General features: G+C 44.3%; 2 protein-coding genes and 1 long non-coding RNA gene across 5 annotated transcripts in view; all 3 read left to right on the plus strand.

Annotated features, from left to right (window-relative positions):
• LIG1 (DNA ligase 1) overlaps nt 1–25,763 on the plus strand; it is a 572,167-nt gene that overhangs the window by 540,774 nt on the left and 5,630 nt on the right. For all 3 annotated transcript variants that reach the window (XM_077250677.1, XM_077250678.1, XM_077250676.1), the window contains one exon: nt 10,283–10,375. In XM_077250677.1, coding sequence (XP_077106792.1) covers nt 10,283–10,375 — 93 coding nt within the window. The remainder of the gene's footprint in view (nt 1–10,282; nt 10,376–25,763) is intronic.
• LOC143768920 (uncharacterized) lies at nt 14,190–15,087 on the plus strand. The gene is made up of 3 exons (XR_013214118.1): nt 14,190–14,749; nt 14,821–14,932; nt 15,016–15,087. It is a non-coding gene; the product is annotated as an uncharacterized LOC143768920 (long non-coding RNA).
• Nucleotides 15,237–17,944, plus strand: LOC143768921 (uncharacterized). Its single transcript, XM_077257531.1, has 4 exons — nt 15,237–15,296; nt 15,381–15,585; nt 15,677–15,836; nt 15,949–17,944. The coding sequence occupies exons 2-4, from the start codon at nt 15,471–15,473 to the stop codon at nt 16,256–16,258; spliced, it is 585 nt and encodes a 194-aa protein (XP_077113646.1). The 5' UTR covers nt 15,237–15,296; nt 15,381–15,470; the 3' UTR covers nt 16,259–17,944.

The following is a 25,763-nucleotide window of genomic DNA, read 5'->3' on the forward strand; positions in this document are numbered from 1 at the left end:
CCCAGTAACATCAGGTGTGTGAATGGCATGTACTAATTACTCACGGACAGATATTACTGATGGATTTTAATGCCAGATGACTATGTAACATGAGGCAAAGACGTTGGCTCTTCCTAAATTTCATTTAAAATACACTGCTCAAAAAAATTAAAGGGAACACTAAAACCTCACATCCTAGATATCACTAAATGAAATATTCCAGTTGTAATCTTTATTCATTACATAGTGGAATGTGTTGAGAACAATAAAACCTAAAAATTATCAACGTAAATCACAACTAATATCCCACGGAGGTCTGGAGTTGGAATGATGCTGAAAATCAAAGTGGAAAATGAAGTTACAGACTGATCCAATGTCAGTGAAAATGCCTCAAGACAAGGAATTGATGCTCAGTAGTGTGTGTGGCCTCCACGTGCCTGTATTATTATTAATATTATTTTTTATTATTATTCTACATTTTTTTATAGTGCCATTTATTCCATGGCGCTTTACATGTGAACGGGGCAAAAATAGACAGGTACAATAAACATGAGTAAAACAAGGCACACACAAGTACAGGAGGAGAGAGGACCCTGCCCGCAAGGGCTCACAGTCTACAGGGGATGGTTGAGGATACACTAGGAGAGGGTAGAGCTTGTCATGCCGCGGTTCAGTAGACTGGGGATCACTGCAAGTTGTAGGCTTGTCGGAAGAGGTGGTATGACCTCCCTACAATGCCTGGGCATGCTCCTGATGAGGCTTCGGATGGTCTCCTGAGGGATCTCCTCCCAGACCTGGACTAAAGCATCCGCTAACTCCTGGACAGTCTGTGGTGCAACGTGACATTGGTGGATGGTGCGAGACATGATGTCCCAGATGTGTTCAACCGGATTCAGGTCTGGGGAACGGGCGGGCCAGTCCATAGCTTCAATGCCTTCATCTTGCAGGAACTGCTGACACACACTAGCCACATGAGGTCAACAGCACCTGCATATAGTCTCACAAGGGGTCTGAGGGTCTCCTCTCGGTACCTAATGGCAGTCAGGCTACCTCTGGCGAGCACATGAAGGGCTGTGCAGCCCTCCAAAGAAATGCCACCCCACACCATTACTGACCCACTGCCAAACCGGTCATGCTGAAGGATGTTGCAGGCAGCAGATCGCTCTCCATGGCTTCTCCAGACTGGCAAGTCTGTCACATGTGCTCAGTGTGAACCTGCTTTCATCTGTGAAGAGCACAGGGCAGGGCGCCAATAGCGAATTTGCCAATCCTGGTTATAACGGTCAAGGTTGGAAGAGAGTGGACCCTCTGGACCGTGGGAAGACCTACCCCGAGAGCGGACCTAGATGGAACCGACCCCTATACAGGGACCGTCAGGGCAGGCCCAGAGGTCACTTACCCACGGTGAAGTACCGAGAGGGACGGCTCACAGGAGGAGAACAGAAGGAAAACCGGAAAAGCGGGGACAAACTGGAGGCAAGAGACTGGAACGGAAAGGGACTGTGGAAAAGTAACAAAAGACAAAGTAAGCAAACACAAGCAAGCACAAGAGGTATAACCAAAGGAATATGAATAACAAAGAACGGAGATGGGAAATGCTAAGCACAGAACGGGCGGTACGGAGTACAGAGCATTGAACGGAAGATACCGGAAGTGCAGGGGGACCGCTGGCAAGGCTGGACCCGGAAGTGGAATGCCGGGCGTGCGCCGCTGTAGGAGAGAAGCGAGTGCCCGAGCGACGGGAGCGCGCAGCAGCAGGAACGGAAGCCCCAGCCGAGGAGGCAGAGCGGGGACACCCGGAGTCAGACAGGAGTGCGGCGGGCAGCGGAAGCGGTGAGAGTGCGGGGGGCAGTGGCAGCGGTAACAGTACCCCCTTCCTTACAATTCCCCCTGTGTAAACTGGCAAAAAATTTGTTACGAATACGAGGAGTGTCAATGTTCTCCTTAGGCTCCCAAGATCTCTCCTCAGGACCAAAACCCTTCCAATCAACCAAGAAAAAGTCTCTTTTACGAATCTTTTTAACAGCTAAAATATCCTTCACCTCGAAAACATTGTCGGTGCAAACAGGTTGTGAAGAGAAACCAGAGGAAGGATGGAAGCGGTTAAAGACCACTGGTGTAAGTAGAGAAACATGGAAGGTATTGGGAATACAGAGCGAGGCAGGCAATCTCAGCTTGTAAGCGACGTTGTTGACCCGACGCAGAATCTCAAATGGACCGACGTAGCGTGGACCAAGCTTGTAGGACGGAATCTTGAGCCTTATGTATCTTGAAGAAAGCCAAACTTTATCACCAGGCATGAAAGGAGGGGAATCCAAACGCCTCTTGTCGGCCAGTCTTTTCATCCTTAAGGAAGCTTTAACAAGCAAGTTCTTAACCTCATTCCAGATTGTGGAAAAGTTGCGAGCTAAAGAGTCTGCGGCTGGAACCCCAGAGACAGAAGACACTGGAAGAGGAAGACTAGGATGCTGTCCGGAAACCACAAAGAAAGGAGTCTTCGCTGATGCTTCACTGGAGTGGTTATTGAAAGCAAACTCGGCCCACGGAAGCAAATCGACCCAGTCATCATGATGAGCATTAGTGAAGTGTCGCAGATAGGCAGCTAAAGTCTGGTTGGTTTACTCAGCTTGACCGTTAGTTTGTGGGTGATAGGCGGAAGAAAAGTCCAGAGACACCCCAAGAAGTTTGCACAAAGCTCTCCAGAAGCGGGAAGTAAACTGAGTCCCCCTGTCAGACACGATGTGAAGAGGGGAACCGTGGAGTCTGAAAATGTTCTGGATGAATATCTTCGCTAGCTGAGGAGCAGAAGGTAGCCCAGATAACGAAACAAAGTGAGCCATTTTGGAGAACCGATCTACTACGACAAGGATAACTGTACATCCGGAGGAACTTGGTAAATCAGTAACGAAATCCATGGCAATATGCTGCCAAGGTGCCGACGGAACCGGAAGAGGAAGGAGATTGCCAAACGGTAAGTGTCTGGGTACCTTGTTCCTAGCACAGGAAGGGCAAGATGCGACAAACTCGTTGACGTCCAGACGTAACGTAGGCCACCAATAATAGCGAGAGATGAGGAGGAAGGTCTTCTTTGATCCTGCATGTCCAGCCACTTTTGAAGAATGACCCCAGGACAATACTCTCACTTTGTCTCTTATCAGAGACGAGGGTTTTACCAGGCGGAGGAAGAATCACTTGCAGTGGCGCCACCGTTAGGACTTTGGAGGGATCAATGATGTATGCCGGTTGTTCCACAGTATCGGAAGGCTGAATAGACCTGGACAATGTATCTGCCTTGACATTCTTGTTGCCGGGTCGAAAACGTAACTCAAACTCGAAGCGGGCAAAGAGAGACCATCTGGCTTGTCGAGGATTAAGTCTTTGCAGTTTGAAGATACGCAAGATTCTTATGATCAGAGTAGATTACGAATGGATGCACAGAACCCTCCAACAAATACCTCCATTCCTCCAAAGCCATTTTAATGGCCAACAACTTACGATCTCCAATAGTATAATTTTGTTCGGAGTTCGAAAAGGCTTTAGAATAGAAGCCACAGGGCACCACTCGACCTTCAGAAGTTTTCTGCGAGAGCACCGCTCCGGCACCCGTAGAAGAAGCATCTACTTCCAGAATGAAGGGTTTATTAACTTCAGGGTGATGCAAGACTGGTGCGGAGAAGGACTTCTTTAGAGACTCAAAGGAATTCTCAGCATCCAAGGTCCAGGCTTTTGGTTAGGAACTCTTACGGGTGAGAACAGAAAGAGGCTGGATCACAGATGAGAAATGCGGAATGAATTGCCTATAATAATTGGCAAACCCAATAAATCGTTGGATGGCTTTTACTCCACAAGGATGTGGCCAATTAAGAATAGCTGTTACCTTTTCAGGATCCATCTTCAGGCCGGAGTCCGAGATGATGTACCCGAGGAACGGCAGGGAAGTCTGTTCGAATAGACATTTCTCATACTTGGCATACAAGTGGTTCTCTCTCAGACGTTGCAGGACTTGGCGAACACTTCTTCGATGAGACGGAAGATCGGGGGAAAAAACAAGGATGTCATCCAAATATACCACTACACATGAGTAGAGAAGATCTCGGAATAAATCGTTGACGAATTCTTGAAAAACTGCGGGGGCATTACAAAGGCCGAAAGGCATGACCAAATACTCGTAGTGGCCGTCCCGAGTGTTGAATGCTGTTTTCCATTCGTCGCCGGAGCGGATACGAACCAAGTTATAAGCTCTCCGCAAGTCAAGTTTCGTAAAAATACGAGCACCATGAAGACGGTCGAAGAGTTCTGGAATGAGAGGCAGAGGGTACCTGTTTTTAACAGTGATGTTGTTCAACCCTCGATAGTCGATACAAGGACGTAAAGAACCGTCCTTTTTCTTTACGAAGAAAAATCCCGCTCCTGCGGGGGAGTTAGATTTCCGGATGAAACCTCTGGCCAGATTCTCCTTAATGTATTCAGTCATGGACTGGGTTTCTGCTGCCGACAAAGGGTAGATTTTTCCTCTAGGCGGAGAACAACCGGGCATGAGATCAATTGGGCAATCATAGGGCCGGTGTAGAGGAAGGCTCTCAGCCTCTTGCTTGTTAAAAACGTCCGCATAAGACCAGTAAGGAAGAGGTAATCCTTCAGGGACACAGATGGATTGTGTAGAGGTAACTGGACGAACAGACTGAAGACACTGTGCATGACAAGTGGCACCCCATCGCTGCACATCTCCGGTACGCCAATTAAGGATAGGCTCATGAACACGAAGCCAAGGGAGTCCGAGCAGTATGGCGTGAGAGAGGTTAGGCAGAACGTAGAAAGCGATCTTTTCATGATGAAGAGCCCCGATTTGTAACTCCACCTCTTCTGTAACCGAAGAAATTGTTTCTTGTAAGGGCCTCCCATCCACAGAAGCAATTAAACGAGGAGAGTCCAAAGAGAAGACTGGAATGCGAAGCCTCCGAGTCGCTTCAAGGCTGATAAAATTACCTGCCGCGCCCGAATCCACATACGCAACCTCGGAGGAACGACCCTGGTTAGAAATGAGTAAAACCGAAAGTTAAAGGTTGAGAAGGGAGTAGGAACACCTAGAAAGGCCTCTCTTACCTGTCCTAGGCGGAGGAGTTTTCCGGTCTCTCTGGACAGCTACGTAGCAAATGGGCGGCACTACCACAATAGAAACAGAGACCCTGAGTACGTCTCTCCTTTCGGCGTTGTTCTGCCATCTTTACTCGATCTATTTGCATAGGTTCAGATGAAGCGAAGGTAGTAGAGGTTGAGACAGGAACTCGAGGACTGCTGGACTGACGGGAGGAAGGGGAAGAGTAATTAGGTCTCCTCTCTCTAGCCGACTCACGAGAACGTTCTTGGAAGCGAAGATCTATGCGGGTAGTGAGCGAGATAAGATCCTCTAGAGTGGTTGGTGTGTCACGTCCGGCGAGCTCGTCCTTAATGCGGCTAGACAGGCCCCGCCAGAAAGCGCCTATAAGAGCCTCGTTATTCCATCCCAGTTCCGAAGCCAGAGTACGGAAGCGGATGGCATACTTGTCCGACAGAGAGGGAACCTTGACGTAAACAAAAAAGAGACTCCGTCGTGGAAGCTAAACGTCCTGGCTCATCGAAGACTTTGCGAAAGGTCTCTAAGAATTCCTCTTAAGTGAGACACTACGGGGTCATCACGCTCCCACAAGGGATTGATCCAAGCCAGAGCCTCCCCCTCCAAATGAGACACAATAAAAGCAACTCTAGCATGATCAGTAGGGTACTGCTGGGGCAGAAGTTCAAAATGGAGCCGACATTGGTTTAGAAACCCCCTGCAGAGTTTAGGATCTCCACTATACCGGGGGGGTTTACCCAAACGAGGAGGAGGATGAGAGGAGGGAATAGGAGTGGAATCTAGAGAAGATGCCGAGGCGGAGGTGGCAGGTACCGACTGAAGACTAAACAGGCGATCGTCTATAGATGCCATGTAACTCAGCATGCGGGTCTGAGTATCACGTTGTTGGGACAACTCCTGCTGAAGAGTCGCCAACTGAGCGGCATTCACAGGATCCGCTGCTTGCAGAGAAGTTAAGCGTGACTCCATGGTCTTCATGAACGCCATTATGCGCTGCTGATTATCGCGCAAATGGGCCAGCTCCTTCTGAGCCGAAAAGGGTGTACTAGTGGGGTCCATGGCCTGATTGTACTATAACGGTCGAGGTTGGAAGAGAGTGGACCCTCTGGACCGTGGGAAGAGCTACCCCTGGGTGAGCGGACCTAGATGGAACCGACCCCTATACAGGGACCGTCAGGGACAGGCCCAGAGGTCACTTACCCACGGTGAAGTACCGAGAGGGACGGCTCACAGGAGGAGAACAGAAGGAAAACCGGAAAAGCGGGGACAAACTGGAGGCAAGAGACTGGAACGGAAAGGGACTGTGGAAAAATAACAAAAGACAAAGTAAGCAAACACGAGCAAGCACAAGAGGTATAACCAAAGGAATATGAATAACAAAGAACTGAGATGGGAAATGCTAAGCACAGAACGGGCGGTACGGAGTACAGAGCATTGAACGGAAGGGCCAGACGCACAGACAATGCTATGACAATCAGGCACCCAAACGCAGGAGAGACTGCCTCTTATAGCAGAGGCAGAGACTGGATTGGTGGAGAAATTACTGACCTTTAGAAACCAGGAAGTGGATTACGCACAACGCGCCTGCGCTTGTTAGAGAAACTAGGGCGCCTGCACAACCCCTGCACTCCCCCAGAGACCGAAGATACCGGAAGTGCAGGGGGACCGCTGGCAAGGCTGGACCCGGAAGTGGAATGCCGGGCGTGCGCCGCTGTAGGAGAGAAGCGACTGCCCGAGCGACGGGAGCGCACAGCAGCAGGAACGGAAGCCCCAGCCGAGGAGGCAGAGCGGGGACACCCGGAGTCAGAGACAGGAGTGCGGCGGGCAGCGGAAGCGGTGAGAGTGCGGCGGGCAGTGGCAGCGGTAACACTGGTGTTCTGTGGCAAATGCCAAGCATCCTGCACAGTGTTGGGCTGTGAGCACAACCCCCATCTGTGGACGTCGGGCATTCAGACCATCCTTATGGAGTCGGTTTCTAACCATTTGTGCAGACACGTACATTTGTGGCCTGCTGGAGGTCATTTTGCAGGGCTCTGGCAGTGCTCCTCCTGTTCCTCCTTGCACAAAGGCTGAGGTAGCGGTCCTGCTGCTGGGTTGTTGCCCTCCTACGGCCTCCTTCTTGTCTCCCTGTGTACTGGCTTGTCTCCTGGTGGCGCCTCTGGACACTACGCTGACAGACATCGCAAACCACCTTGCCACAGCTCTCATTGATGTGCCATCCTGAGTCCGTTTCTCGACATCAGGCTGCTGGTCCAGGAAGATGGAGCTATACACACTGATATTTCCCGTAAGGAGACACCGGTGAATGCACTTCTCCATTCTTCCTCCTCTCATACTTATTCTACTATCGGGGCGATCCCAATAGGCAAATTCCTTCGAATGAGAAGGATATACACTTCTGAGGAATCTTTTGAGAGACAGTCCGTGGACCTTGGGAAGAGATTCCTGGCGCGTGGCTATAGCAGAAGTAGTATAAAAAGGGGCTATGCCCGTGCCAGGAATTCTAGATGTGATCTACTTCAGAGGTGTCAAACCGCATTCCTCGAGGGCCGCCAACAGGTCATGTTTTCAGGATTTCCTTGTATTGCACAGGTGATAATTTAATCACCTGCACAGAATGATTCCAGCACCTTGTGGAATGCTAAGGAAATCCTGAAAACATGACCTGTTGGCGGCCCTCGAGGAATGCAGTTTAACACCTCTGATCTACTTGCAGGGAAGAAGGAAATAAGACAACAGCGGGTCAAAAAATTAGGTACATTATTACTTTCAATCATCAATGGGAGACTATGCGAAAGATTATGAATATACATTTGCCAATTCTCAAAACTGAACCCACTCGCAAGATTCCTCCCAAATATACCCCTCTTGACTGCGAGAAGAGGGAAAAATTTGAAGGATATCTTGGTTAGGAGCCACTATGTGGCAAAAGAACCCAGGATGTTTGGGACGGGTAAGGGAAAATGGGGTTTCTACCCATGCGGTGATTGCATGGCCTGCTGGAATCATGTGCGAGCAACGTTGGTAACATCGTCCGATGGCCAAAGGGAGTTTAAGATCACTGAATATATCTCTAGCAGCACCACATATGTGATTGATATGGCTAAATGCCCGTATAACAAATTTTACATTGGTCTCGCATGACAGGAGTTGAGTTTGCACTCGCGAACATGTTAGAGACATTATGGCCGTGGGTGATGTGAGCGACGTTGCCCCGTTAAAGACCATCCCTCGCCACTTCACATCACACCATCAATGTAACCCTAAAGGCTTCAAAGTACTTGGCATTGACCGGGTAAGTTGTGGCATTAGGGGTGGCGATTGGAAGTGGAATTTGACACAACTCGAGTGCCGGTGGATAAATGTCTTGGATACTATGATTCTGGCAGGCTTAAATGAACAGTTAAGCTTTTCTTCCTTTTTATAGGTTATTGTATCTTCCCTACTTGGATTTTAATCTGTGTGTTTTTAATTTATCTATACAGTATATGTTCGTCCTATCATCTAATGTCGTCCACATTTCCACCCTTTGGTCTTTGAAAACCCGGACTATGATGCCTTTTTATTGAAGAAGCTCTGATTAATATCTGATGTCTGAAGTAACCATATCTCTGAATGGGATCTTAAAGCCTGCAGCTCAACACTCTAGAAATTTCAATATATAAATTCATTTATCTTTGTTTATTATCCTTATTTTTTGTTTTCTGTTTTTCAGTTTTTTATGTCTTGTTATTCAGAAGGACATTAGGATATGTTGGGCAATTTAATGGTGGTAGGGCCCTTTAAGGTGAAGGAGAAGGGCCATGTATCCAGTATTTTTGGACATACTATACTGACCCCTTTTGGGGCTGTACATGTATTTATTTGACCGCATCTATTATTATTTGGGTTTCTGGCCACCTTTCACATAATTTATTCTCCATCTGCTTATTTCTGACTTACTCTTCCCCTCTCTGGCATCACGAGCAGTTGCGCATGCCCGCTGCGGCCGGGTCCAGCATGCATCTCTCTGGTTTCCGTCTGTGACGCGGTTGGTATTTGACGTCACGAGGGATTTCCGTCTGACCCGCCGCGTCACGTGAGAAATTGTGGGAGTGGCGTCCACACGGGCCCAGTGCGCATGCGCCGGTAATGGCGCTCGATGTCCGGCACCTGTAACACACGCTTTTAAGGACTTAGAGGGACACACACAGCTACAGCCCCCGAGGAAGCACTACGCAAAACGCGCGTTGGGGCTGTGTGGACCCACACTAGCAGGCCATATGGGTAACAAGCTGCTGTCTGAGCTCCGTTGTAAGCTGCTGGGGTAGTGTAATTGGGCTGGTGGGTGCAGTTTGAGTGTTTTACACTCTCCCAGACAGAGCCCCTTTCCCCAGTTTGATCTCTGGCATTTTTGCACTATGCACTTTTCTTGCCATACCATGTAGCTTCAATGGGCTATAACTCTTTGATGTCAACCTTCCCAGCTGGTCCTGTTTTGGTGTTTGTGTGTCCCTAGTAGTTACACAGAAGCTCCCTCTGTACCCCATCCATGATAAGCTGTTTTAATGTTACATGTTTGTCATGTTTTGTAAGATTGTTAAATAAAAATAAATTTTTAGTACTTGGTTTGGACATGTACTCCATGTGTTTTTGTAGGAATTACAAAGGCTGAGGTAACGGTCCTGCTGCTGGGTTGTTGTCTTCCTTTGGCCCCCTCCACGTCTCCTGGTGTACTGGACTGTCTCCTGGTAGCGCCTCCAGCCTCTGGACTCTACGCTGACAGACACAGCAAACTTTCTTGCCACAGCCCGCATTTATGTGCCATCCTGGATGAGCTGCACTACCTGAGCCACTTGTGTAGGATGTAGAATCCGTCACATGCTTCCACGAGTGTGAAAGCACAACGAACATTCAAAAGTGACCAAAACATCAGCCAGAAAGCATTGGTACTGGGATGTGGTCTGTGGTCCCCACCTGCAGAACCACTCCTTTATTGAATGTGTCTTGATAATTGCCAATAATTTCCATCTATTGTCTATTCTATTTGCACAACAGCATGTGAAATTGTCAAACAGTGTTGCCTCCTAAGTGGACAGTTTGATTTCACAGAAGTTTGATTCACTTTGAGTTATAGTCTGTTGTTTAAGTGTTCCCTTTATTTTTTTGAGAAGTGTAGTTAAATTGACTGTTTAAATTATTTTGTTTTAGGTGGAAGATGAAAAGGGAATCTCTCTGCGTTTCCCTCGCTTCCTTCGCATTCGAGAAGATAAAAGGCCTGAAGAAGCAACAAACAGTTTTCAGGTACCTTATTATATAGATGTTTTCTCCCTGTACTGTTTTATCATCGCTGACATATATTAGCAGGTGTGGACAGCTGACAGGCTGTTAATTTGCATGGTCTAGATGAATGTGTTGTTGCCTTGTTGCGGACTATGTAGTTTTCAGTCTCTTTCGATATAATCTTCAATATGTGCTTTTAACACTTCCATTCTTTATGTATGTACTTTGTATCTATCGAATTGGCTGTTTTGAAAGTAAAACATATGATGTTCTCTCATCCTTCATCTAGTGTCATCTATTGAAAGTAGCAATCCCACAAGTCCGTATTGACCCTTTAATTAGCCTTGCAATTTGACTGGGAATAAAAGCCAAATCAGAATCTCAAATAGCAGATGCTGTGTTTCTGGGTATTGCCCCTTGTCAGTGCAAAGTATGAGATTTGATTTGGCTAGATGAGATCTAAGGGGTAAGTTTTCTCCTTGTGGAGAGTGACCTGCCAGGTCTGGCCTGCCACTATGAGGAGACTTAAATGTGTTGCAAACATAGCATGCCAGGCCTGGCATGTCACTCTTCACAAGGAGAAAACTTACTCCTTAGATCCCAGTCTTAGCCTCTCACCTAGCCCAGTCAGGGCTGATGAGGGGCAATACCCTGAAACACCGTGTCTGCAAATTGAGATTCTGATATAGCTTTTAGCCTAAGTCACGTGGCAAGGTTCATTAAATGGTCGATATTGACTTGTAGGATTGCTACTTTCAACAGGAGGCAGTAGAGTTCATGTCCTCTTCTTCTCTGAAGAGACCATTAGAATATTCATACTTCATGGCATCTGGCATGTTTAGCTTCAGTTCAAAGTCTTAGATTTGAGATCACTAATAAAAATGTGCCTGCACTGTATGTAGATAGACTTTAAACACTGTATAACACAAAACCTCAGTCATGGATAAAGCTAGAGGTGGGAAGAGAAGTATTCAAAGCGTTTCATATTCCAGTAAGGCTAGGTTTACATTGCGTTAGTGTAGTCCGTTCAACGCATGCGTTAAACGGACTGCGTTGCGTTAACACAAGTGCCGAAAAAGATTGCGTTATGCGATTGCGCTAGCTCAGATGCTCTATCTGCGCTAGCGGTGACGGACCCCGAAACGCTTCAGACCGCGTCCGAGGGTCCGTCACAGAATGACGGCACATCGCTAGCGCATGCCGATTATGGCATGCGTTGGCGATGCGCCCGTTAATAGGGGTTAATGGCAGCATTAACGGTCTGCGTTACACCACATTATGCCGCGGTGTAACGCAGTCCGTCTAACGGACTGCCATAATGCAGTGTGACCCCAGCCTAACTCTTGCCATTGTAGAGTTAACTATAGGCTTTTGGAAAAAGGAATAATGTTGAATGTGAAAACACTGGGTTCTAGAGCCCTGATCACTGACAGTCTGGACGGATGGACCTCCAGCGATTTAACAAGTTATTTTGGTAATAACACTTAAAAAAATAATAATACAGTGTATTATGTCAGAAATATCTGGATATTGCAAAATCATATTTAAAAAGTAATTTGCCTTTTTTTCTCCTTTTTTTTAAATTATGTATTCAATATTGTAGCTGTGTAATTTATTACAAAAAAATCTGTTGGAAGGCCATAGTGAAGACACATTTTCCTCCTGTATATCATTATAACCCAGTACACCGGATGTGTGTGCTTTATGGCAGCTGAAATATTTGGCAGCTGTTTAATAAAGAAATGTTTTTAGTTACAGGGAAAGCTACAATACAGTCTTTTTTGTCTCTTCTGTGTAAACTGTTATCCTAATTTACTGTAGATCTCACTTTATAGCAGTCATTTTGTCGTCTTAGGCTACTTTCATACTAGCGTCGGGCTCGGCCCGTCGCAGTGCGTCGGGCTGAGGTTACCGACGCTAGCGTTCTCTGCGCCGCACAACGGGGGCAGCAGATGCATTTTTCCAGCGCATCCGCCGCCCCATTGTGAAGTGCGGGGAGGTGGGGGCGGAGTTCCGGCCGCGCATGCGCGGTCGGAAAAAGCGGACCGCCGGCGGCAAAAACGTTACATGTAGCTGTTACATGTAGTTTCACACTAGCGTTAACTGCAAACCGTCACAAATCGTCTTATTGCAGAAAAAACGCATCCTGCAAAAGTGCTTGCAGGATGCGTTTTTCCACCATAGACTTGTATTGGCGACGCATAGCGACGGATTGTCATACGTCATGTACGTCGTACGACATATGCGTCGAAATTTGGCGACACGTCGTCTGGAAAAACGTTGATTGTAACGTTTTTTGTCTCCGCCTAAAAAACGTGTCGTGGCGCATCCTGCGGCATGCGTCGTTGGCTACAATGGAAGCCTATGAACGACGGATGCGTCGAGACACGTCGTACGACGCAATGCAGCGCTGCAATACTTATTTTACACTGAGCATGCTCAGAAGCAGGATTTTGTAGCCAATTCACCAGACACCCCCAAATCTATATAAACCTGGCCTGGGCCTTCAACCCCACATATTACCAGCAAGACCCAGAGAAGATAGAAGCCTGCCACAAGACTCCAGCCAGCCTGCCACAAGACTCCAGCCACCATAGAGCCAGTGTGAGTATTGCAATTTTTGTGTGCGTCTGTGTGCGTGTGCATTTGTGTCTGTATGGTACTGACTACAGCAAGAGCTTAAAACCTGAAGAGAACCAAAGGTCTGCCATCGTCCTGCAACAGCCAGTGCCCTGCTAGAGTCCAGATCCACCCTGATGCCAGCCACTGTGAAGACATGCAGCTCCAGCCGTGTGCGTATGCGTCTTCTGTTTGGGTCCGCCTTTGTGCCTTTGTACATATGTGTATTTGCATAAAGCTTATGTGCTTTTTTGTGTGTGTGTTTATCTGTGTATTTTCGTACGGCTGTGTGCTTTTGTATGTATGTCTTCATGTGCCTGCACCTTATTATGCCTTCGCCAATCTTATGCCTGTTCATGTGTTATGCTTGTGTTATGACTGCGCCTGTGTGCTTGCAGGCATGTTTGTGTGCGTCTTGTTGATTGCATGTGCATTTGTCCATGCCCTTAATTGGTTAATTGCCTTTTTCAGATGTATTTACTAAGTATAGTGGTCTGTGCAGCATGTGGTTTAAATGTGTGTTTGTTTGTTTTTCTCTTAAATTTTTTTTTTTTTTTTTTTTTTTTAAATCGGATGCATTTTTGTAAAGTCTAGTTGTCTGCAGCTTGTGGTTTGAATGTGTGAGCGTGCGTTTTTTTGTTTTTTTTTTCTATAAAGTGTTGATTTTTTAATTACTGTTGAAACCATTCCCAGTTACATAGTTACATAGTTATTAAGGTTGAAGGAAGACTGTAAGGGTACCGTCACACAGTGCCATTTTCATCGCTACGACGGCACGATTCGTGACGTTGCAGCGTCGTATAAGTATCGCTCCAGCGTCGTATACTGCGGTCACACGTTGCAATACACGGCGCTGGAGCGATAATTTCATGACGTATTTGCGATGTAGAAGCCGTTGGTTACTGTGCGCACATCGTATACAACCTGTGTCACACAATGCAATCATGCCGCCACAGCGGGACACTAGACGACGAAAGAAAGTTTCAAACGATCTGCTACGACGTACGATTCTCAGCGGGGATCCGGATCGCAGTAGCGTGTCAGACACAGCGATATCGTAAATGCATCGCTGGAACGTCACGAATCGTGCCGTCGTAGCGATCAAAATTGCACTGTGTGACGGTACCCTTAGTCCATCTAGTTCAACCCATAGCCTAACCTAACATGCCCTAACATGTTGATCCAGAGGAAGGCAAAAAAAAACCATGTGGCAAAGAGTAACTCCACACACACACACACAGTTGATGTACTTGCATTTAAAATAAAGAGCATTTCTGCACCTAATTGTGATGTAAAAAAGAAAAGAAAAAAGAAAATAATAAAATGTTTATTAAAAAAATGTCCGTAGTATCATTTCAGAAAGGTAAATTTAAAACTGTTGTATGTACCAATGGTTACACATGCAATACAGAGATGGTTGAGGGCTCATTTTTTAATAAAGGTTATACTTTAAAGGTTTTTTGGGGGAGGTGATTTTTGATAATAAAATGTGGTAAAATGTGGTAAATATATTTTTACATGGTGGGTTCACATTTCAAATTATTATTATTTTTTTTTTTTTGGACATGGAAATGAATGGTTAGGTGCACCTGTTTTGGGGTTTTGGTGTTCACCTTGATGAACATTTCTCACATCATTTTAGCAGGGTGTTTATCGTTAAACATTACCTAGTTCGGGGGGTGGTCTTAACTATAAATCCATTATACTTATTACAGATACACCAGGGACCACAGCCACTGACCAGCCCACCAGGACCACATCTTCACATCTTTAAAAGTAAGTTTTGAAGACCCCAAATCTGCTACTTCAATGTGTAGAGCAGATTGCAAGTGTCTTTTAACTTACAGAGACACCAGGACCACAGCCACCGGCCTTCCCACCAGGACCACAGCCACCGGCCATCCCACCGCCACAATGTCCTCTTCTGATAGCCCTCCTCCACAGCAACAGCGTGTATCGGTAAGTTAACCATAAAATTGTAATTTTTTTTTTTTAATTTACATTTTTGTTAATCACTACATGCATTAATTATGTTTAAACAGGAAGCTGAATCAGATGAGGAGCTGTCAGGGGACGAGACGGGTGGAGAGATGCAAGTGGAGAAGGAACCAAGTGTAAGTAGTGGTGAAACAGTTGCTTCACACATCACACTGCACCATACCCAAAACAGATTTTCATATATAACTTAACACAGAAAACATATGCCTACATTACAGAGAATTTGTCTCCTGCTGCTCCTGCTGCTGCTGAACAGTCAGCAAACCGTGAAGGTTCTCCCAGCCGCTCCCAGAGTCGGCGGAATCGTCGCCGCGGTCGGCCATCAGTGAGTTGTTTTTTTGGGGGGATTCTATTGGTACTTTTGTGTTTCAGTGTACTCATTTTTTTGTTTTTCTTCTTTTTTTCACAGGCTTCACAGCGTGCTCCCGCCGAAGACTTCGATGACATTGATGTTGACTGTCTCATCGAGGAGGTTCGCGAGCGGGAGCCGCTGTGGAACATGGCTGACCGCAGGCATGCCGATACCAGTGTCACCCGTCGGCTCTGGGAGGAAGTATGCCAGTACATCTTTCCGAGGTGGGAGGACCTTCTTCCACAACAGCAGAGCAAACTATGTAAGTATTCACTTTTCAGTGATGTTTTGAGCTGAATGTAATGTATTGCATTTGACAAATTTTTTTTTTCTTTTCATTCTTATCTTCACAGGTGGAAAGGTTAGGAAGCGGTGGCGGTCACTGAGGGATCGCTTTAAGAGGGAATTTAACGAGGAGATGCAGGCCCCGAGTGGCTCAGCAGGAAGGAAGAGGAGCAAATATAAACATGGCCCTGCCCTCTCCTTCCTGAGGCGAACCATGCTGAGTAGAGTGTAAGTATTCTACAGCCCACTAATAACCATGTTAACCTGTCTAACTTAGTTTAGTTTCAGTCAGGGCTTTTTCATATCAATATAATAATTTATTTTGTTTTTTCTTTCACAGCACCTTCTCCAGCCACCGGGCGCCTGCATCTTCCTCTGCGCCCTCTGGAGCGATCCCTCCTGAGTCCGCCACCGAGGGCCACGTCGGTAGGCCCCACACCTCTGACCCCTCCTCTGACCCCTCTGTCCCCTCCACTTCATCCGCCCCAAGCACTGGAGCATTATTGCAGCCTTCCTTACTCGAATCTGATGCTCAACAGTTAGCGTTCCCTTTACCCCACCCCTCTGATCCTGCCACCTCTAGACCACCATTAGGTTTGTGGCGGCAGCGACAGAGGGGTCAGGAAAGGAGCTATGCTCCTGAGTTCTGACATCTGAATGCATCCTTCCAAAGCTCTTTCAAAATTTTGGGAGAGCAAGTGACTGCTGGTTTCAACATGGTGCAATCACGCATCAGTGAAACCAGCCGTGAAACCAGCAGTCGCTTGGATAGGCTGCATTCAGATGTAAGTCAATCTCCGGCCAATCTTTTTTTCCAATCCATGCTCAGGAGCATTGAAAAGCTTTCTTTTGAGCAACAGATGCGGGTAATGAATACCTGCCATAATGCTCTACTTAAGGCCCTTCACAAACCCCAATCTACCCCCACACCTCCCCACACATCCACTACATTTTCGCCCCATTTCCACCCCAGGCCCCATTTCCACCCCAGGCCCCATTTCCATCCCAGGCTCCACCCCAAGCCCCATTTCCATCCCAGGCCCCATTTCCACACCATGCCCCCCATTACCAAACCCAGTCCCAATACCCACCCCAGTCCCAATACCCAACCCAGTCCCAATACCCAACCCAGTCGCAATGCCTAACCCAGTCCCAATACCCAACCCAGTCCCAATACCCAACCCAGTCCCAATACCCAACCCAGTCCCAATACCCAACCCAGTCCCAATACCCATCCCGGCCCCCAAACCAAATTTCTTCCCCAATGTTTTCTTCCTTGCCCAGCTTTTCTTCCCCATTAAGTATTCCCCCTACCCCAACACCACCCCCCTCTGGTCAGCCTCCTGCTTTTACCCCCCCCTTCCACTGCACCCCAACCAAGTAAGGTTTCCCCACCTATCGACGTGGTCCAACCTTCCAGCCCCTCCTCCGCTCGTATCTCCACCCCACATTTTGAAGAATTGTGATGTTATTTAAATGTTAAATTTTGTTTATTTTTAACAAAAAAAAGTTGAAAAGTTATTTGAAAAAAACAAATATCTGTTTTTTTGAAAAGAAGAAAAAAATATTAAAAAAGAGTTCAAATAAAATTTTTGATTTAAATTTAACTGTGTGTGCGCATTCAGTAAGGTATGGTAAATAATTAAAAGGGTAAAATAAAATTAAACACCACGTTTTAACGGTATAACATATTGGGTTTATTACCAGGAAAACCACGCTTTTGTAACTTTTTTTTTTTTTTTTTGGAGAAACACAATTTTTACAATCAAAATTCATGAAAAACATGTCACACAATGATGTCTTGCCATGGAATCTGCCCGACAGGTGACACAAAATAATCCGCAAACTGGTCCCTCATCCTGGTAACAGAACCTGTGGAGCGAACAGAGCTGCTGCGGTAATCCCACAAGGTTGTCTCCAGCTCTTCGTCATCCAAGGAAACGGGCTCCTTTGAAAGGACAAAGTTATGGAGCACCACACATGCCTTAACAACCTCGTCTACAGTTTTGGTTTGCAGTTTGATTGCCGTCAGCAGGACTCTCCACTTTGCCGTGAATATACCAAAAGAACACTCTACTACTCTTCTTGCTCGAGTAAGGTGGTAATTAAATACCTGTTTGGTACGGTTTAAGTCACGGCTACTATATGGTTTAAGTAGGTGCGGCGAGAGTTGAAACGCTTCATCACCTACACAAACATATTCCATGGCTGGTTCACTTGTTCCTGGCAGTGGTCTGGCTGGCGGGAAATCGTATGTGTCTCCATACAGGCAACGGCCCATTGGAGAGTTTTTAAAAACTTGAGAATCGTTGGACCCGGCCATAGGCTCCTATGTCCACAGCAAGGAACTTGCAGTTGGCGTCTGCTATAGCCATGAGTACAAAGGAGAAGTACTTCTTGTAGTTGTAGTACTCAGAGCCTGTTCCTGCCGGTTTAGCAATCCTGATGTGTTTCCCGTCTACGGCACCAACACAATTTGGGAAATGGCAAATTTGCGCAAACTGTTCTGCACTTCTCAACCAGATGTCCATTGATGGTTGGGGGATATACTCCATCTGTAAAGTATTCCAGATAGCCTGACAGGTCTCTTTCACTATCCCGGAAATTGTGGAAATGCCAAGCCGGAATTGATAATGGAGCGAAGTCAGAGATTCACCCGTAGCTAGGAAGCTGTAGAAAAAAAAAAAAAATGTTAGAAAAAATTGCACAGACCAACAATTTTAAATTTTTGGTTTCATGGTAAAGTTTCAATAAATGGCACTGTGAAATGTTTTTTTCTGATGGGACGCACAATAAAACCTGCATGAAACCGGTGTAAAATAGTGGAATGGCCTCAAACAATAAAAAAAAATTACATGCTGCAGAAAATGTTACGCAATGTGTCAGCGCAGTATTGTCTGGAGCATGTAATATGACATTCAATATGAGCAATGACATAAAAAAAAAAACAGTGGAATGTCCACAAGCAAAAAAAAAAAAAACATTCTGCAGAAAATGCAACGCAATGTTTCAGCGCAGTATTTTCTGCAGTATGTTATGACATTCAATATGAGCAATGACATAAAAAAGAGGCTTACCGCAGGGTCACCATCAGCCGCTCCGCCGGTGTGATGGCAAGCCTCATCCGTGTGTCCTGCCTTTGGATGACATCCCCTAGTTTTTCAAGCAAATAGTCAAAATGTTCCATCCTCATCCGTACGTAATTGAAGAATTTGTCTGGGTTGTGCCGCAACTCCAGGTAGAGAGTGGACTGGACACCCCGGGTCATCCGCAGTTCATTTATCGGATGTATCCAGAGTCATCTCCATCTCCGTCTCCGTTGCTGCAGAAGTATCCTCCGTCTTTCTGCTGCCCCCTCCTTCTCCCGCACTATAATATCCAGGCGATTTGTCTCAAATATAACGTCAGTTACCACACTCGCAATCCTACCAAGTACACCTTCCATCTCTGCCACTAAACTAAAACCCTCAAAGATGGGCTGTAAAAACAGTCACTATATAGTTTTCCATATTTTCCAGTAGCCAATCAAATTTGGGAGCCTCCCATTTTAAAAACGGATCCGTCGTAAAAACGGATGCAAAGGATGGTAAAAACGGATGCAACGCATCCAGTATTTCGACGGAACCGTTTAGCGGATTTGCGACAGATCCGTTGAAATGCTGTATGCGTTGCATACGTTTTTCACTTTTTTTGACGCATCCGTTTTTTCTGCAAAACGACGATTTGTGACGGTTTGCAGTTAACGCTAGTGTGAAAGTAGCCTTACAATGAAAAGTGCCATGTGTCCCACCGGTACTAAGCCTCGGTAATGTAGGACCCAGAGGAGCAGGCTCCAGCACATTTAGTGCTGAGAGGTGTTTTTATTAACCCACAGGTCCTGGTTTTAAGAGCAGCTGAAAGAGCTGGGTGGGATCTGCTGCCCACTTACCTCCAGTCCAGGTCTTGGACTGTCTAATTTAAGGCAGCTGTGGCTGTCTCACTTGGTCTGTGTGTTTTTCAAGGTGAAGAGGCCTTGCATGTGCTGCTCAGACCCTGCTGGAGTCTGAGAGGAAGAGACTTACATTTAAACGGGTGAGTCCGTGTGTTATATGGACTGGTTGTTTTTCTGTTTTGTTTGGTTACATATTTTGTTTACCCCAAAAATTCTGTGTTGTTTTTGATAACGCTGACGATTTATGCAGTCTTGGTAAACCGCCTCACCTTGTCATGCAACATCTATCACAGAGTCAATCCCTTACTATATATATATATATATATATATATATATATATATATATATATATATATATATATATATATATATATATATATACCGTATATATATATATATATACCGTATATGTGTGTATATATATATATATACCGTATATGTGTGTATATATATATATATATATATATATATATACCGTATATATATATATATACCGTATATATATATATATATATATATATATATACCGTATATATATATATATATATACCGTATATGTGTATATATATATATATACCGTATATATATATATATATATACCGTGTATATATATATATATATATATATATATATATACCGTATATATATATATATATATATATATATATATATATATATATACCGTATATATATATATATATATATATATATATATATATATATATACCGTATATATATATATATATATATATATATATATATACCATATATATATATATATATATACCGTATATATATATATATATATCATATATATATATATATATATATATATATATATATATATATACCGTATATATATATACCGTGTATATATATATACCGTATGTATATATATACCGTATGTATATATATACCGTATGTATATATATACCGTATGTGTATATATATACCGTATGTGTATATATATACCGTATATATATATATATGTGTATATATATACCGTATATATATATATATATATATATATATATATATATATATATATATACCGTATATATATATATATATATATACCGTATATATATACCGTGTATATATATATATACCGTATGTATATATACCGTATGTATATATATACCGTATGTATATATATACCGTATGTATATATATACCGTGTATATATATATATATATATATATATATATATATATATATATATATATATATATATAGATGTAGTACAGACAAAAAATTTGACACCTCATTTAAAGATTTTTCTGTATTTTCATGACTATGAAAATTGTAAATTCACACTGAAGGCATCAAAACTATGATTTAACACATGTGGAACTATATGCTTAACAAAAAAGTGTGAAACAACTGAAAATTTGTCTTATATTCTAGGTTCTTCAAAGTAATTATTATTATTTATTGTTATAGCGCCATTTATTCCATGGCGCTTTACATGTGAGGAGGGGTATACATAATAAAAAGAAGTACAATAATCTTGAACAATACAAGTCATAACTGGTATGGTAAAGTAGCCACCTTTTGCTTTGATGACTGCTTTGCACACTCCTGGCATTCTCTTGATGAGCTTCAAGAGGTAGTCACTGGGAATGGTCTTCCAACAGTCTTGAAGGAGTTCCAGAGATGCTTAGCACTTGTTGGCCCTTTTGCCTTCACTCTGCGGTCCAGCTCATCTCAAACCATCTCGATTGGGTTCAGGTCTGGTGACTGTGGAGGCCAGGTCATCTGGCGTAGCACCCCATCACTCTCCTTCTTGGTCAGATAGCCCTTACACAGCCTGGAGGTGTGTTTGGGGTCATTGTCCTGTTGAAAAATAAATGATGGTCCAACTAAACGCAAACCGGATGGAATAGCATGCTACTGCAAGATGCTGTGGTAGCCATGCTGGTTCAGTATGCCTTCAATTTTTAATAAATCCCCAACAGTGTCACCAGCAAAGCACCCCCACACCATCACACCTCCTCCTCCATGCTTCAGGGTGGGAACCAGGCATGTAGAGTCCATCCGTTCATCTTTTCTGTGTCGCACAAAGACACGGTGGTTGGAACCAAAGATCTCAAATTTGGACTCATCAGACCAAAGCACAGATTTTCACTGGTCTAATGTCCATTCCTTGTGTTCTTTAGCCCAAACAAGTGTCTTCTGCTTGTTGCCTGTCCTTAGCAGTGCTGTTAACCTGCAATTTCTGAGGCTGGTGACTCTGATAAACTTATCCTCAGAAGCAGAGGTGACTCTTGGTCTTCCTTTCCTGGGGCGGTCCTCATGTGAGCCAGGTTTCTTTGTAGCGCTTGATGGTTTTTGCAACTGCACTTGGGGACACGTTGAAAGTTTTCCCAATTTTTCGGACTGACTGACCTTTACTTAAAGTAATGATGGCCACTCGTTTTTTCTTTACTTGGCTGCTTTTTTCTTGCCATAATACAAATTCTAGCTGTCTATTCAGTAGGACTATCAGCTGTGTATCCACCAGACTTCTGCTCAACACAACTGATGGTCCCAACCCCATTTATAAGGCAAGAAATCCCACTTATTAAACCTGACAGGGCACACATGTGAAGTGAAAACCATCCTCGGTGACTACCTCTTGAAGCTCATCAAGAGAATGCCAAGAGTGCGCAAAGCGGTTATCAAAGCAAAAGGTGGCTACTTTGAAGAACCTAGAATATAAGACAAATTTTCGGTTGTTTCACACTTTTTTTGTCAACGCATGTGGAATTATATACTTCATAGTTTTGATGCCTTCAGTGTGAATGTACAATTTTCATAGTCATGAAAATACAGAAAAATCTTTAAATGAGAAGGTGTGTCCAAACTTTTGATCTGTACTGTGTATATATATATATATATATATATATATATATATATATATATATATATATATATATATATATAATATTTATTTATTTACATTTATTTATTTTTTTCACAAATATTTGAGCCCATGGATCCGTTATGTGTCCAGTCCACTTTGCAAGCCGGCGAGAAAATCTCGCCATACGGATGTCACACGGATGCTTACATGCGAGTAAATCGCATCCTCTCATTGCGCACGGATGACATACGGATCACTGTTCAGGCAATATTTCTGCGATTCTCGTCCTTGTAAAACGGACCGTTTTTTTTGTTTTTTTTAGAAGTTGTGTGTGACTCCAGCCTAAAGTAGATCCCCCACCATTAAACATAATTGTATTTTACTTACTGAGCAGAAGGGGTCTGATTGTCAAGACCTTGCAAAAGAACAGAGGCAGCAGCATTTTTTTCTCCTGTACAGCAGCACTGCCATCTATCTGCAGTGTAGGGAAGTGCAACACAGCCCTATGTATGTGAACGGAACAGCTCCCTGTACACCAGTGACACTTTGACGCTACGGGTATCGGAAAATTGCGCATTTTTGGTTTTGTTTTGTTTTTTTTGAAGCGAAGTTTGGAAATTTTTTTTACCACTTAGTTAAAAAATAACCTAGACATGTTTGGTGTTTCTGAACTCGCTTCTCTGCCCCTGACGAAGCCACCGTGAGTGGCGACACGCGTTGGGCTTTTGCCCCCCATGGACCCCATCCAGATCTTGGTCAATAATCTTGGCTCCTGTGGCTTTTAGCATGGCTGCTTGCATCTCCCTGTAGCCTGTCTGCCGTAATGTATACCTTTTGCCTCTGTCTGTGCTTGGGTTGGTCGTGTTCAATGGTTATCTGTACTGACATATACCATATATTGATGCCTTAATATTCTGAGAATCACTATTATTCCTTGTAGATTATCTCACATGCGCATATAGTACACCTTAGCATTATTATGTACTTTGATTATCATTATTACTAGATGGTGGCCCGATTCTAACGCATCGGGTATTCTACAATCTGTATGTAGTTTATTTACGAAGTTTTCAGAATAATGCAATTTACACACAGGATTCGGCCGGCCGCGAGCAATTAGCGAAGCGTGGTTCAAATTGCCACGTAGTATATTGCCCAGCCACTTAGTATATTGCCCAGCCACTTAGTATATTGCCCAGCCACTTAGTATATTGCCCAGCCACGTAGTATATTGCCCCGCCATGTAGTATATTGCCCAGCCACGTAGTATATAACACAGCCACGTAGTATATAGCACAGCCACATAGTATATAACACTGCCCATGCAGTATATAACACAGGCCACATAGTATATAGCCCAGCCACGTAGTATTTTGCACAGCCACGTAGTATATAGCACAGCCACGTAGTATATAGCACAGCCCATGCAGTATATAACACAGGCCATGTAGTATATAGCACAGGCATGTAGTATATAGCACAGCCATGTAGTATATTGCCCAGCCACGTAATATATTGAACAGCCACGTAGTATATAGCACATAGATGTAGTATATAACGCTGCCCATGCAGTATATAACCCAGGCCACGTAGTATAGAGCACAGCAATGTAATATATAGCACAGCCACGTAGTATATAGCACAGACGTAGTATATAACACTGCCCATGCAGTTTATAACCCAGGCCACGTAGTATATAGCAATATGGGCACCATATCCCTGTTAAAAAAAATAAAATAATAATAATAATTAAAATAAAACATAGTTATATACTCACCCTCCGTCGGCCCTCCGGATCCAGCTGAGGCGTTTACCGATGCTCCTCGCGATGCTCCGGTCCCAAGAGTGCATTGCGGTCTCGCGAGATGATGACGTTAGTCTCGCGAGACCGCTACGTCATCATCTCGCGAGACCGCAATGCATGGTCCGGTCACCGGAGCGTCGCAAGGAGCGGGAAAGGCCTCGGCTGGATCCGGGGGTCCAACGGAGGGTGAGTATATAATGATTTTTTTTTATTATTATTTTTAACATTAGATCTTTTTACTATTGATGCTGCATAGGCAGCATCAATAGTAAAAAGTTGGTCATACAGGGTTAATAGCAGCGTTAACTGACTGCGTTACACCGCAGTATAACGCGGTGCATTAACGCTGCCATTAACCCTTTGTGAACGCTGACTGGAGGGGATTATGGAGCTGGCACTGACTGCGGGGAGTGAGGAGCTGCCATTTTGCCGCCGGACTGGGCCCGTCGCTGATTGGTCGTTTTGCCGCGACCAATCAGCGACTTGGGATTTCCGTGACAGACAGAAGGACAGACAGAAAGAATGCAGTGGGTATTCTAGAATATGTATGTAGTTTATTTATGAAGGTTTTAGAATCCAATTAGCGAAGCATGGTTCAAATCCCGCGCCAATTCGCGGCCGAACTGCGCCTGTCGCTGATTGTACGCGGCCGGCCATGATATAGCACAGCCACGTAGTACACTGTGTTCCAAATTATTATGCAAATAATATTTCCTCATATTTTCTCTAAATTACCTATCTGAATTGCAGTCATTGTTATTTTCCAGTCATCTACTATTCTAGTATAAGTGCAATGTTTTGGAAAAAACTGCCTATGAAAACAGTATCTTTTTTTAAAAAATAAACACTCAAAATGCATGTTCCAAATTATTATGCACAGCAGAGTTTTCAACCTTTTTTTTTTTTATTTTGAACAAAAAAATGGTCAATTGTGAAGTTATAAGCATTATCAGCTTATTACAAAATGAAATCAAACCGTTTTCAAGTGAAAACTTTATTCTAGATGATGTTACATTTGCACATAGGACCCCTTGTTTGAAAGAAGCTTCTGAACTCTCTCGTCCATTGAATTTGTCAGTTTTTGGATGGTTTTTGCTTCAATTGTTTTGCATGTGGACAGAATACCCTCCCAGAGCTGTTACTTAGATATGAACTGCCTCCCGCCATCATAGACACTCTTTTTGATGATGCTCCAGAGGTTCTCAATGGGGTTGAGGTCAGGGGAAGATGTTGGCCACACCATACGTTTGTCCTCTTTTATGCCCATAGCAACCAGAGATGCAGATGTGTTTTTTGCAGCATGAGATGGTGCATTATCATGCATGAAAATGATCTTGCTGCGGAAAGCACGGTTCTTCCTCTTGAACCATGGCAGGAAGTGTTGTTTTAGAAACTCCACATAGATTATGGAGTTCATTTTTACCCCTTCAGGGATCATAAAGGGGCCGACAATCTCTCTCCCTATGATTCCAGCCCAAAACATTACTCCACCTCCTCCTTGTTGGCGCATTAGCCATGTTTTCATGGGGTGTCCATCAACCAGCCATCCTCCACTCCATCCATCTGGACCATCGA

Source organism: Ranitomeya variabilis, chromosome 4 (genome assembly GCF_051348905.1).
Source record: "Ranitomeya variabilis isolate aRanVar5 chromosome 4, aRanVar5.hap1, whole genome shotgun sequence".
Lineage (NCBI taxonomy): Eukaryota > Metazoa > Chordata > Amphibia > Anura > Dendrobatidae > Ranitomeya > Ranitomeya variabilis.